Source organism: Triticum urartu, chromosome 7 (genome assembly GCF_003073215.2).
Source record: "Triticum urartu cultivar G1812 chromosome 7, Tu2.1, whole genome shotgun sequence".
NCBI lineage: Eukaryota > Viridiplantae > Streptophyta > Magnoliopsida > Poales > Poaceae > Triticum > Triticum urartu.
The window spans coordinates 534,120,475-534,134,410 of NC_053028.1; the positions used below are offsets into that span (position 1 = coordinate 534,120,475).

The following is a 13,936-nucleotide window of genomic DNA, read 5'->3' on the forward strand; positions in this document are numbered from 1 at the left end:
CCTCAGTTATCAGATGTGCGCTGCGTATATTACCATCTATTTACACATAAATTATCTGGTATATTTTCACATTTTTCTTCCCCAATGGTTAAAGTTACCACGATGTTTGTATCTAAATTATCAGGTCTATGGCGTGAATGTTATCGTGCTATTTATAGAAATTACCCGAGGCCGGGGTTCAACAAATTTCTTCCCAATGATCAAAGTTACCATGATGCTTTCACCAAAGTTATCACGCCTTCAATGCTTATGACCATGCTACTTACACATAATGTACCGTGTGGTATACAAAAGTTATCATATTGGTGGTGCGTCATTTATCGTGGTGGTGATAGAGAATTTACCACGGGAAAAGTTTATGTGTCAGGTTTGATAGGTGAAACAAAAGTTTTTCAATGATAAAATATTAAAGGCAAAACATGTCAAAAACAGTATTTTCCTTAGCTTGTTCAACAATGAGTGCCATAGGTGAGATGGTTGGCTCCCTTTGTTGATTACCTGCAGACCAGAGATCAAATCCCAATTAAAGCATTGTTTTTGCCCAAAAATCTGAAAGGCGCGTGGGGCCGTAACTGGTGATTGAAAGGAAGGAAATCAGGAGGGCGCGAAAGGAAGGAGATGAAGAGGAAAGGAAGGAGATCGGGAGGACGTGCGGGAAGGGAATGGAATGGAATGGAAGGAGATCGGGAGGGTGTGGCAGTTTTGCAATCTGCCACACGGTTGCCACTTACATATTTCGATAAGTAAAAAATGCATTGAGAAGGTGCAAACCACCATCTCTTTCATCTTTAATTACCCCACCCCTAATGAGCTAAAAACTGAGGAGACCGTGTGTTGAATGTTATTGGTCTTAACTACCGTGTGATGAGAAAGAAGCATTTTCTTCGACTTTAAAATGCATTGAGAAGATAGAAGTACACTCTTTTATGGACAAATTTAGAATGCCAAACGCATACTTATTCGTGGACGGAGGGAATTAATCGACACACAACTATAATTTGGTCACCATGTCATGTTATTTATTATGGAGAGATGTCACTAGTGATACTAAGGATCCCGGTCCATTCATCCATATTGCCCTCTCTCTTTTGCGGTTGCATCAACCTCTGTCAAAGCACTTTCGCTTCTGTTTATAATCTGAAGTTTTATTTATTTTATTGCAATTATCACCTCCCAACACAAGTTGTATTATCTCCTTCCGTTTGGTGGATTTTTATGAGATACTGTTTCAGGCTGGCATCGCTGCGGACCTGCCGTCGTGAATCAGATTACTGAGACTGATTGCCGTTTCCTCTGCCAGTAGGCCGGACTTCACTGCTTTCGTGAATCAGATTATTCAAGACTAAGAGAGAGCGAGCTTGCCGCTTCCTCTGTAGGTGAGAACCAGATTCGTTATTTCACTTTTTCTCTACGATTCCCCATCCGGCGCTACTGAATATAGAATCTGGTTAAACGTCAACTGGCTAGCATTCCGCGTAGCCAGTTTCAAACTGCATCCAAGGTAAGCCTTGATGACCTCCAATTCCGGCTCACGGAGTCACCGGTCTTACATACACTGTTCACATTAGATCAAATGGGCGCAAGTGGATCACTACTCTACACATGACGGAGTACTTTCATGAAATACTACTGATCCACTGTTCACATGTAGATCAAGCATGGATGCAAATGCAAGCAGCGGGCGACCTATAAATATGCGCCGGATGAATCACATCGATCACAGATTCAAACGTCTCAATCCACCTCAGCATTCCAAGCCTCCCCCCTGCATTACCACCAATCTTGCTGCTTCTCTTGCTACAAATAGTCTGACGGGCAACATTCCAACTACACTTGGGAGCAGCTCTTCTCTTCGCTCTGTTGTTCTTGTGAACAATAGCCTCACTGGACATATCCCGCCTCTCCTCGCTAATAGTTCATCCCTTCAACTTCTGGACTTAACAAACAATCGCATGAGCGGAGAGATTCCTTCTGCGTTGCCTAACAGCATGTCACTTCAAAAATTATCACTGGGAATGAACAACTTTGTTGGGTCCATACCAGCTTTGTCGAACATTGGCCCACCCTTGCAATATCTTAAATTGCAATCAAACAATCTTTCTGGCACCATACCTTCTTCTTTAGGGAATTTTTCTTCGCTTCGCTACCTCTTGCTTGGAGATAATAATTTCCAAGGTAGAATCCCAATGAGTATAGGCAATATTCTGTACCTGAGAGTACTAGATCTCACTTATAATTCTTTGTCTGGGACAGTCCCTGACACTCTTTACAACATATCATCACTTGCATACCTTGGCATGGGTATGAACATACTTGTAGGGGAAATTCCATATAACATCGGATATACCCTTCCAAACATCCAAACTTTGATTATGCAAGGAAACAACTTCACAGGACAAATCCCCATTTCAATAGCCAACACAACCAACCTTCAGGTGATCAACCTCCGCGACAATTCATTCCATGGTATTGTTCCTTCTTTTGGGACTCTTCCTAGTCTAGTAGATCTGAATCTAGGCTGGAACCAACTTCAAGCAGGAGATTGGTCTTTCTTATCCTCATTGACCAATTGCACACAACTGGAGAAGTTGCGCTTGGATGCAAACAACCTTGAGGGTGTCTTGCCCAATTCCATTGCAGGCCTTTCAAAGAGCTTAGAGTTATTGTTATTAAGATCAAATAGAATATCTGGCACTATACCTTTGGAGATACAGTACTTGACAAGCCTCAGACGTCTTTACATGGAACGAAATTTGCTTACTGGAAATCTTCCTGAATCAGTTGGAAATCTTTCCAACTTGTTTGTCTTAAGCTTGTATCAGAACAAACTTTCCGGATCAATTCCACTTTCTGTCGGTAAACTGAGTCAACTGAGTGAGCTCTATTTACAGGAAAATAATTTTAGTGGCCCTATCCCAGGAGCTTTAGCAGGCTGCAAGAAGTTAGAAAAACTAAACCTCTCTTGTAACAGCTTTGATGGGACAATACCAAAGGAGTTGTTTTCTCTTCCCTCCCTTTCCCAGGGTTTGGACTTGTCCCACAACCAACTCTTTGGACATATACCTCCGGAGATTGGCAGCCTGAAAAATCTTGGGCCACTGAATATTTCCCATAATCAACTGTCTGGACAAATACCCCCCACTCTAGGTCAGTGAGTCCATCTGGAGTCCCTCCACATGGAGGGTAACCTCTTTCATGGGAAAATCCCTCACTCCTTCATAAGTTTGGGAGGCATCATTGAGATGGATCTATCTCAAAACAACTTATCAGGTGAAATCCCTGACATCTTTAAGTTCTTTAAGTCTATGAAGCTTCTCAATTTGTCCTTCAACAATCTCGAGGGTCCTGTACCAGCAGATGGAATATTTCAGAATGGAAGAAAGGTTTTTATTCAAGGGAACATGAAGTTATGTACCAGCACGCCATTGCTACGGGTGCCATTTTGCAATGCAGAGGCATCCAAACAATGGAATAGCTCCAGCATTCTCAAGATAGTAGGATTTACAGTTCTTTCTTTGGTCCTGTTATCATGCTTTGCAACCATTATTTTGAAGAAGAAAAAGAACTTCAAACAAGCAGCTCATCCATGCTGCAAAGAGTTGAAGAAGTTCACATATGCTAATTTAATGAGGGCAACAAATGGTTTCTCATCAGATAACTTGATCGGTTCAGGAAAATATGGGTCTGTGTACAGAGGTAGAATTGAATCTGAAGAACATGAAGTTGCCATCAAAGTTTTCAAACTCAATCAACTCAGAGCACCAAAAAGCTTCATTGCAGAGTGTGAAGCATTGAGAAATACTCGTCACAGGAATCTTATAAGGGTGATTACTGCATGCTCAACCATTGATCCAACAGGACATGATTTCAAAGCTATTGTTCTTGAATATAGTGTTAACGGCGACCTGGGAAGTTGGCTCCATCCAACAGTCCATGAGGATGGTCAGAGAAGGCCATTGAGTTTCGGTACAAGAATAGTAATAGCAGTGGATTTCGGGTTGGCTAAGTTCCTGCATAGTTACACTTCTTCGGACATTCATACTTCTACAAGCTTAGTGGGGCCAAGAGGATCAGTTGGATACATTGCCCCAGGTAATATTTTCTAAATAGAAGATGCTTTGTTTTTAATTAAAAAGAATGCAAGTTGTGTTAATTGATTGTTTGAATGACTTACGCATACTGCAGAATATGGATTTGGGAGCAAAATCTCCACTGAGGGCGATGTATTTAGCTATGGAGTCATCATCTTAGAAATGCTAACAGGAAAGCGTCCAACCAATGAGATGTTTAAAGATGGCCTGACCCTTTACAAATTTTTTGAAAAACCATTTCCTCAAAAGATTGAGGAGATTCTAGACCCTAGAATAGTTCCAGGTTATAGAGATGAAGGTGAAGATGCAGGCGGTGATTTAGACTGGGAAACTCAGCCAATCATTTTAATAAGTCAGAATCACCGACTGCAAGAATCATTTTCAGCATTGCAGAGCTGAGGAAAAGGAAAAATGCATACGATGCCTTGAAGAAGACTAGTTTACGTTTCCTGACTAAAAGTACTTCTTTTGTCCAAAAGGAAAAGTCTCTTGTGAAGCTTTTCCTAGCCTGCCCCTCCCTTGTATCTTGTGATTTTTCTTTTACTTTGCCGCACCGAACCGGCACCACTGTAAACCCTACCTATCTTAATAATACTCCCTCCATTCCAAAATATAGTGTGCCCGCGCTTCCCGAGGTCGAACTTTGACCATAAATTTAACGAACGAGACCGATTGCGGTGGAGAAAAAGTTACATAATTAAAAACTTCTTTTGAATACGAATTCATTGATATAACTTTTGCTCCCACCGCAATCGGTCTTGATAGTTAAATTTACGGTCAAAGTTGAAGCATGAGGATAGAAGAAGCACTACATTGTGGAATGGAGGGAGTATAATGAAGCAGGCCAGCTGCATTCGTCCAATTTTTTTTATTTTATTGTGTATCCAAACTTGAACCAACCTAGCTATATGGGCTGGTTAACCTCCTAACATTCCAAAACCAGGCTGAATCACACCCTAAGGTCGTTTGGCATGGCTGTGTTAACGGGATGGATTCAACACAACGTGGGTTTGATGGATTTCCAAGTTTGTACTGTACATACAACATAACCTCATTTTCACTGACCTGGATGGATGTTCAAAGGGGCAGTGGCTGCTCTGAAACCTTTGGTCGAACAGGTGGTGGGCGTTCATGCCCATCCAGGGCGCCGCTCGCCGTTGGACCTACCGGCATGCACACCGTTGGTGGAGGGCGCGAGCGCCTGGTCGGCCACCGGTCTTTCTCACGGTCCGCGCCCAACCATCCTGCATCTAGAAGCATCCTCGAAATCGGGTTCAAGGTCAGGACTCAGGATTGAAGACAGCAAGAGGGTAGTAAGTAGTAGTAACATGCTGCGAAAGCAACTACTACTACGTTACGTGAATGTTACAAACGGAAGAAATTTCAGGCTGGTTGCTTGGCCACTGGCGGACTAAAACCTCGAGTGCCAAATAAGTAGTAGTACGTACTCCTGTGTCCGAAAATACGGCTAGATACATTTTCTTTTATCCATTTTGATGGCAAGTATTTCCGGACAGGGGGAGTATGTCAGCACGCATATCTAGATACATGTATGGCCAGTCTCGGTTGGGACGAGTCCATCCATGCCTAGCATAGCAAGGAAAAACATGCTACGTACTACAAGTGGATCGGACCGACGACTGACTCCAAGAAATTCATTCAAGTCGTATCAATCCCAGAGCAGAGCACGCGCTCATGGACGATGGATGTCAACGCCCCATTTCCCATCGAAACGTATGTTGACTGCACGCAGTCTATGTTCTTTTTCCTCCGAAAAGAACTGCACACATGTGTACTGCTTAAGAGCAATTGGGCAAAGATCAATAACGTACACACACCCTCTATAAAGAAATATAAAAGTGTTTCCTAAAGATCTAAACGCTCTTATATTTTTTTACGCAAGTTGTACGTACATCATACCTCTCAAAACGAAAATCTAACGCACACCTTTATTTGTTGAAGTGGATTGGAACGGTACAAAGATCAATAATATGACAGCGCTGAGATTACATGTCCACAGAGGTAACACGGCAGTAACCGCAGCAAGCATTTGCTCGTAGCACCTGAACAGTTGGCAATAATTCAATATTCTTCCGGAAGAGGAGGGCTTCTGCAGTTCGTACGGTGGGTGGCTGATCAAGGAGTACACGTTGAAGTGCCGTAGGCGAACTCTGATGACTTGCCGGTGTCTTTTTTTTCTTTTTCTTTTTTGAACCTTGAGGAATGTGGGAAAGGCTCCCACTGACTTTGTATTATTAGCTGTTAGAGAGTCTTCTTGCCGGGGTCTTTAGCGTCTATATCCATAGTTCCAGGAGGTTGGCGTGGCGGACCATCGCGGGTAGATTCGCGCGGACCTTTAGGAACTGCAAGATCAGGATCTTCGCAAACTTTCTGATCAGGATGTGTTTCCGGAGAAGGCTCGCAAGTCACAGGAACTCGATGTTTAGAAATCACAATTGAGTGCGTCAGCAGCAAGTTACCTGGAGCGGCTGGAGGCTGAACGGCAGGATCAGCAGCCGGAGTGGCAGTTCCTGGAGCCGCAGGCGGAACGGCGGCGGAGGAGGAGAAGAAAGAGCTCCGATGTGGCTTCCTGTGCGACATGAGCAGCAGCAGGGAGCGCAGAGACAGAGACGAGCGTGGAGCAAGTGCCATCCCCATCCCCGTTAGCCAGGCAAAGGAATGGAGACCGAGACAGAGTCTGTAGTGGTTGCGTCGAAATGAAGTCGATCTGTGATATGGCTGCCTTCGAACCAGCCGCTTGCAGGGGGTTTTATGCATTTGGAAATCAGAAATGTTGTAGGTCAACGAGGCGCCTAGAGCTACCTCTCCCAATGATTCCTCCATTAACTAATGCATGACCATCAAAGGTAGGAAAGTAAATGACAGAAAAAGGGGAAGATGTGCGTTCATACTTCAGCCAGCTACCATGCCGTTCTGACTAAGTTGCCTGTATGGGTGTTCATGCATTCCGATATCAGGAATGCCAAATCTCGCCGAGGTATATTCCCGGGCGGCGTGCGCGACGACTTCAAGAGCTACATGTTCATTATTCATCAAGAGAAAGCGTGCGTCCACACTGTACCTCAAGCTGCTGTTGGAGGGTGGCTGGGACAATTGCAATGTAAGCAGAGGTTGGAGGCATCGTCCTGCCGGGCTGTCCCTGTCTGAGAAATGAAAGGTCAAATCTGTTAGCGTCCAAATGCATGCACACAATATTAGCAATATTCTACAAGCCAAAATCTGGTCCAAAAGCATGTGGTCATGTATCATCCCAGTTCCCACCGTATCGATCGTTGACCGTGAAGTTGCTGTCTAGAGGGCTTAGCTACTATCCCTCTCCATAGTTGAGTGCTTAAACATCCTCTTACAAATCAGAGCTTTCATCCACATACTCCTGCAAACAATAACAATGGCGTCTTCGGGTGTCTTGTTTCCAGGTTTTGTTTGGTTTCTATGCCTTTTTGCCTTCTTTTGCTGCCTGACATTAGCCACCTGCGGTGAAACCGAAAATGATAGACAATCCCTCCTTTGTTTCAAGTCCTGGCTCTCGGGTCCAGCAGGAGTTTTAGCTTCATGGAGCAACACGTCCCTCGACGTTTGCGAGTGGCATGGGATCACCTGCAGCATGGTGTCCCCTCGTCGTGTGATTGCGCTGGACCTCCAGTCAGAAGGCATCTCAGGCTCCATACCACCTTGCATTGCCAACCTGACCTCTCTTACAAGGCTGCAACTGTCAAATAATAGCTTGAGTGGTGGCATACCATCAGAGCTTGGCCTCCTGAGCGGGCTCCGCGACCTCAACCTCAGCATGAACACTTTGGAAGGTAACATCCCGCCTGAACTCTCTGCATGTTCGCAACTCCAAATCCTTGGTTTGTGGAACAATTCCCTCCACGGAGACATCCCACCTAGCCTTAGCCAATGCAAACATCTTCAAGAGATTAACCTTCGCAACAATAACCTGCAAGGAAGCATCCCTTCTGCTTTTGGAAATCTCCCTAAGCTGCGCATACTAGTTCTCGCTAGCACTGGACTTACCGGCAACATACCTCCGTCTTTAGGCAGCAGCCCTCATCTCACATATGTCGATCTTGGGAACAATGCTCTCTTAGGGGTCATCCCAGAGTTCCTAGCAAACAGTTCATCTCTTCAAGTACTTAGACTCATGAAAAATAATTTTACTGGAAAACTCCCAAGTGCTCTCTTCACCACTTCTTCACTTATTGCTATTTGCCTCCAACAGAACAGTTTTGTTGGTTCAATACCTTATGTTACTGCCACATCTCCCATAATTAAATATCTCTACTTAAGGAAGAACCATCTTTCAGGAATAATACCTTCCTCACTAGGTAACCTGTCCTCCCTGGTTCATCTTCGCCTTGCAGAAAATCAGTTAGTTGGGAGCATCCCAGAGAGCTTAGGTTATATTCCTACACTAGAGACATTGACCTTGGACATAAACAACTTATCTGGGCCAGTCCCATTGTCTTTATTCAACATGTCATCCCTCACAGTTCTTGCCATCGCAAAAAACTCTCTTGTCGGAAAATTACCCTTCGACATCGGCCACACGCTTCCAAATATTCGGAGATTAATACTATCAGAGAACAGTTTTGATGGGCCAATCCCAGCCTCTCTTCTCAAAGCTTACAGCTTACGCATGCTTCACCTGGATAATAATAGGTTTACTGGATTCATACCATTCTTCGGTTCACTGCAAAATTTAGAGAAACTTGATCTGGGGCACAACAAGCTAGAAGCAGGTGATTGGGGCTTTGTCTCTTCACTATCAAATTGCTCCAGGTTGAGTATGCTGGGGCTGGATGGAAACAACCTCCAAGGGAAATTACCAAGTTCTATTGGCAATCTTTCCAATAGTCTTGAGTCATTGTGGCTAAATAGCAACCAAATTTACGGGCCTATACCACCAGAGATTGGCAACCTTAAGAACCTCAATAATTTGTACATGGGTAACAATCTTCTCACTGGAAATATACCACCAACACTTGGGAAACTGCACAGAATGGTCTATCTATCCTTTGCAGAAAACCGGCTTTCCGGGCAGATTCCAGATACTATTGGCAATCTTGTCCAGCTGAGTATGCTGAAATTGGATTGGAACAACTTTAGTGGAAGGATACCAGCAAGTATAGCACATTGCACTCAACTCAGTATACTCAACCTTGCTCACAACTCACTAGTTGGGAGTATACCAAGCAAAATCTTCAAAATCTCTACACTTACTGAAGAGTTGGACTTGTCACACAATTACTTGTCTGGAGAAATGCCTGACGTCGGCAATCTGATTCATCTTAAGAAAATGAACATGTCAAATAACAGGCTGTCTGGCGACATACCATCAACTCTCGGCCAGTGTGTGGATCTGGAGTATCTTGAGATGCAAAGCAACTTCTTTATAGGAAGCATTCCACAGTCTTTTGCCAGATTATCCAACATAAAAAATATGGATATTTCTCAGAACAATTTGTCCGGAGAAATACCAGAGCCTCTCAAATCCTTGAAACACCTCCAATACCTCAATTTATCCTTCAACCAGTTTCATGGACCAATTCCGAGAGGTGGTGTTTTTGACATTGCTGGTGCAGTATCAATTGAAAGAAATTATCATCTGTGTACAAGCATTCCAACAGGAGGTATGTCCCTTTGCTCTGCACTGGTTGACAAGAAAAGAAAACACAAGTCATTGGTTCTTATCCTAGAGATTGTGTTGCCCATTGTTGGTGTCACTATGATCATTATGTCATGTATTGTGATAATTTATCGGAAGAAGAAAATGCAAGCCAATCTCCATTTGCAACATGTCAATGAGCACACAAAAAAGATATCATATGAAGACATTGTAAAGGCGACAGATAGATTCTCTTCTGCAAACTTAATTGGTTCTGGATCATTTGGAAGGGTTTATAAGGGCAGTCTCCAGTTTCAAGAAGATCAAGTTGCCATCAAGATTTTTGACCTTGACATTTATGGAGCACATAGGAGCTTCGTATCAGAGTGTGAAGCCCTTCGTAATGTGCGCCATCGAAATCTTGTAAAAATCATTACTTCATGCTCTTCAGTGGATCATACTGGGGCAGATTTCAAGGCCCTAGTGTTCCCATACATGCCAAATGGTAACCTAGAAATGTGGCTACACCCGATGGATCATGAACATGGTGAAACAAATACTCTGTCATTAAGCCAAAGGATTAATGTAGCCTTGGATGTAGCATTTGCTTTGGATTATCTTCACAACCAGTGTGCATCTCCAATTATACATTGCGACTTGAAGCCAAGCAATATTCTTTTGGGTCTTGATATGGTTGCATACGTCACCGATTTCGGCCTAGCAAGATTTCTGTTCAGTGCACCAAATGCACATCAAGACAGTTCAATAAGTGTCTGCCACCTAAAAGGATCCATAGGATACATTCCACCAGGTTTGATAAGCTTATTCTCAAAAGAAATTAGTTTTATTTATAGAGTTGTCCAAATAATGATTATCCTCTAATTTTATTGTGTTCGCAAATGTAAATGCAGAGTATGGCATGAGCCAACAGATATCAACCAAGGGTGATGTCTACAGTTTTGGAGTGCTTCTGTTACAATTGATAACAGGGTGCAGTCCAACTGGTGAAAAATTTAGTAATGGTATAAGCCTTCATGAATTTGTTGATAGAGCATTTACAAAGAACATTCATGAGGTCGTTGATCCCACAATACTACAAGATGACAGGAATGCAGGCGACCTGATGAAGAATTGTGTTATCCCACTGATTATACTCGGCCTCTCTTGCTCCACGACATCACCAAAAGACCGGCCGGATATGGGTCAAGTTTCTACTGAGATCCTTAGAATCAAGCACGCGGCCTCACACATGCATGCCAGGTGAAGCAAAGATTTGGACGACGGAAACTTGCGCCAGAAGCGCATCTAAAGAAGAAAAGTGATGTAACTACCTAATGGTGTTTTCCTTTTAGGATTCAGTTACTGGCATTTCCGAACAGTAATATTCTCTTGCTGCAATAGCATTTCATGTAATTTTTCTTTTAGTTTTATTGAGTCGTAACTCTGTAAGCACCATCCAAGGGATTATTAAGGCTCAAATGTCCAATCAGATTGATTTACAATGTTTTTAGAAGGTGATTTCGGATCCGAATGAGAATGCACATGAATGCAAATGCTGGTCCTATGGGAGATTTGGCAGGAAAGGAACAAGTGCACTTTCAGGGACAAGATCGCCTCCGCACACGAGGTTGTCGCCGCAATCAATGGAGCTATGGCGCCTAGCCGGAGCTAAATTTGTTGAGACCCCTTTGGGAATCCTCCATGAGAGACTGTTAATTCTCTGGCAGCCAATAGGGCTGTAGTTTTCTTTATTTTCAGTTCCTTTCATTTTCATCCATGATCTTAGGATTCCCACGATTTTATCTTCCGTTGCTTCCTGCTAATCGCCAATCAAAGCCAGCAATTTGCTGGATCTTTCAAAAAAAAGTCTGCACATGAAATCAACAAGAAAATAAAATCCCCTACAGAGTAACTCGAACTGAGTCGAGATTCTCAAGACCCCAGCCTATTTCGCCCAATCCCCGTGGAAGATCACCCCAGATCAAGCAGACAGACATGGCGCTTGTACCTGTTCGCCGGAGAACCTAGCGGTGGCGCTGCTTCGCCCCGACTGCCGCCGGGGCCCGCTGGTGCTGCCGCTGCTTGGGCCCCGCCACGCATTGGCCCTGTCCTCGCAAGCCTGCAGGCTCCGCCGTCGTCGAAGCTCGGGCCGCCTGCAGTGTGGTCGTGCCAGCACCGGGGCTCACCCTGTTGTCTCACGGGCGAAACAGCTGTGTGTTGATTTCTACGCATACGATAGTTGTACGATGACCGATTCATCCATGTGCTGCACTTCGGTGCTTTGCGTGGAAGATGTCACACGTGTGGCATATCCGTCGGGTGATCGTGTTCAGAAAACAGCTCACATGTTTGGGTGTAGTAATGACGGCTCACATGACCCACAACTATTCATTTTGATTCTGTGAGCGTGAATGCCTGTGTAATCAATTTTAGTTGTCATGTGTAATTAACTGTAGTTGTCACGTCTGCTATGCTCATGTGTCATTAAATATATTTGTCATGTGTAACTAATTGGAGTTGCTACATGTAGCCAAATCATAATTGCCATGTGTGATTAACTAGTTGCCACATATATCTGTAGTTGTTGAGTGTGGTTAAATCATAGTTGTCATGTATGGTGAATCATAATTGTCATGTGCGATTAACTAGTCGTCACATATATATAAACAACTGTAGTTGACATATATCACCGTGTGAGCATCGTGTGGACGAAGAGCAGTTTAGCCCACACGTTTGGGCAAGTGTTCTGTTGGAAATATTAGCACTTTTCCGATTAGACTTATCTACGAGTAAACAGTAAGCATGGCATAAAAGGTATGCATCTCATAGCGATACCTAAGCATATCAGCACGTACAGAACATAGAATCGAACCTTCTATGAGCAGCACATATACGGCTAGCATAAGTAGTGGTAAACGAGGGATGAACAGATCATACCCTCCGGTTGACCAGGCCAATGCAGCGGCGGCAGCAGCAGCCTCGGCGTCGTCCGTGGCCTTCTTCTTAGCGGCGGCGGCGTCGGCCATGGTGTCGATGCAGAGAAAGTAGTGGAAAGCAGAGGCGAACGGAGTTGGGGACGGATCGGGAGCAGTCGCGTCGAGACGCTCCCCAAAAACCTTATTGCCGTTCTCCCGGGCAGGATCTCGAACGACAGGGTTCCGGAGGCACCTGCTTTCCCGACCAGCCGTGCACGCGGTCGTCGGGATGGGATTGCCGAAGGCAACACAGAGTGAGAAAACAGTAGATGACGGCTAGGTCATGCGAGAGGGAGTTAGTGAACCGAACTAGGTTACTTCACTGGCCAGAGCCTTCTTATATAGTCCGTAAGAAAGAAAGTCGTGGGCCTTGTCGAGGCCCATGACTGAGTCGGCCCACTCCCGGCAAGGGAGTCACTGTTCCCGCCAAGGGTCGCACTCCCGGCAAGAGAGTTGATGAATCCCGGCAATGCAAGTCAGCCCACAGTCCAACGTATTGGACAATGGCCCACATGTTAGCGACTCGTTAATTAATCCCTGATTAATTAATTCATTCCTGAGCGGCAAAAACAAGTTTCGGCTCGGCTCAATCCCGCAACCCGCAACCCGCGGCGCGCGCGTCGTGACGAAGCGTGGCGGGGCGGGCGGCGAGGAGGAGGAGCGCGCGTGTACCAGTCCTCTTCCCAAGCTCCCAATGGCAAGTGGTAGAGCAGCCCATATAAAGTGGCCTCAACTCTCCTCAAATAGCAAGGTGGGACTAAACTTCCCACCACCTGCCATCTCATACATGGGCCTCAAGATTAACCAGAGATTAGTGTCTTATATGGGCCTAAGCCCATCCATAATTGTGATGTCCGGATATTTAAGCTACAGTAAAACCCTCCTAATAATGTCATGTCATCTTTGATTACTATTGCTAAACTTTCGTTAGTTCAAACCGATTCAAAATCAATTCAAAAAAATGGCAAACAACAAAAGTTTTTAAAAGTTGAAACAAAAATGTTCAATGGTTGCCGAATATTACGAGGGTAATTATAGTGCAGCAAACATATTTTTCGAAAATGCCTAAATAATTTAAAATGGAATAAAACAGAAAAGTAAATAAATAAAAGAAAAGAAAATACAAAACAAAAAACAAAAAACAAAAAAAGAGAAAGAACTCCCCCCCACTGGGCTCTGGCCTAGCAGGCCACAGCCCCACTGGGCCAACCCCCCCAGGCCCAGCCGATCGGCCCCCCCAC

At 44.4% G+C, this 13,936-nt stretch overlaps 2 protein-coding genes and 1 long non-coding RNA gene across 4 annotated transcripts; 2 read left to right on the plus strand and 1 right to left on the minus strand.

Moving 5' to 3' along the window:
* The first annotated feature begins 648 nt into the window (after window positions 1-648).
* LOC125520220 (receptor kinase-like protein Xa21) lies at window positions 649-3,343 on the plus strand. The gene has a single exon (XM_048685065.1). The coding sequence runs from the start codon at window positions 1,659-1,661 to the stop codon at window positions 3,153-3,155; it is 1,497 nt and encodes a 498-aa protein (XP_048541022.1). The 5' UTR covers window positions 649-1,658; the 3' UTR covers window positions 3,156-3,343.
* A 2,679-nt stretch (window positions 3,344-6,022) lies between these two features.
* Window positions 6,023-11,963, minus strand: LOC125520223. 2 transcript variants are annotated; one of them, XR_007288524.1, is made up of 3 exons: window positions 11,729-11,963; window positions 6,572-7,255; window positions 6,023-6,469 (listed from the first exon to the last, which is right to left on the minus strand). It is a non-coding gene; the product is annotated as an uncharacterized LOC125520223 (long non-coding RNA). The 2 variants fall into 2 exon arrangements; XR_007288525.1 differs by lacking the exon at window positions 11,729-11,963 and adding an exon at window positions 7,374-7,704.
* Window positions 7,190-11,787, plus strand: LOC125520219 (receptor kinase-like protein Xa21). The gene is made up of 2 exons (XM_048685064.1): window positions 7,190-10,531; window positions 10,632-11,787. Exons 1-2 carry the CDS (start codon window positions 7,501-7,503, stop codon window positions 10,982-10,984), a joined length of 3,384 nt encoding a protein of 1,127 aa, XP_048541021.1. The 5' UTR covers window positions 7,190-7,500; the 3' UTR covers window positions 10,985-11,787.
* Window positions 11,964-13,936: the final 1,973 nt, after the last annotated feature.

Excerpts from the sequence above, each read along its gene's own strand:
- LOC125520220 (XM_048685065.1), top strand. The coding sequence starts at position 1,659 with ATGGATGCAAATGCAAGCAGCGGGCGACCTATAAATATGCGCCGGATG.
- LOC125520219 (XM_048685064.1), top strand. The coding sequence starts at position 7,501 with ATGGCGTCTTCGGGTGTCTTGTTTCCAGGTTTTGTTTGGTTTCTATGC. Across the intron at positions 10,532-10,631 it reads CATAGGATACATTCCACCAG|AGTATGGCATGAGCCAACAG; the intron begins GTTTGATAAGCT and ends ATGTAAATGCAG.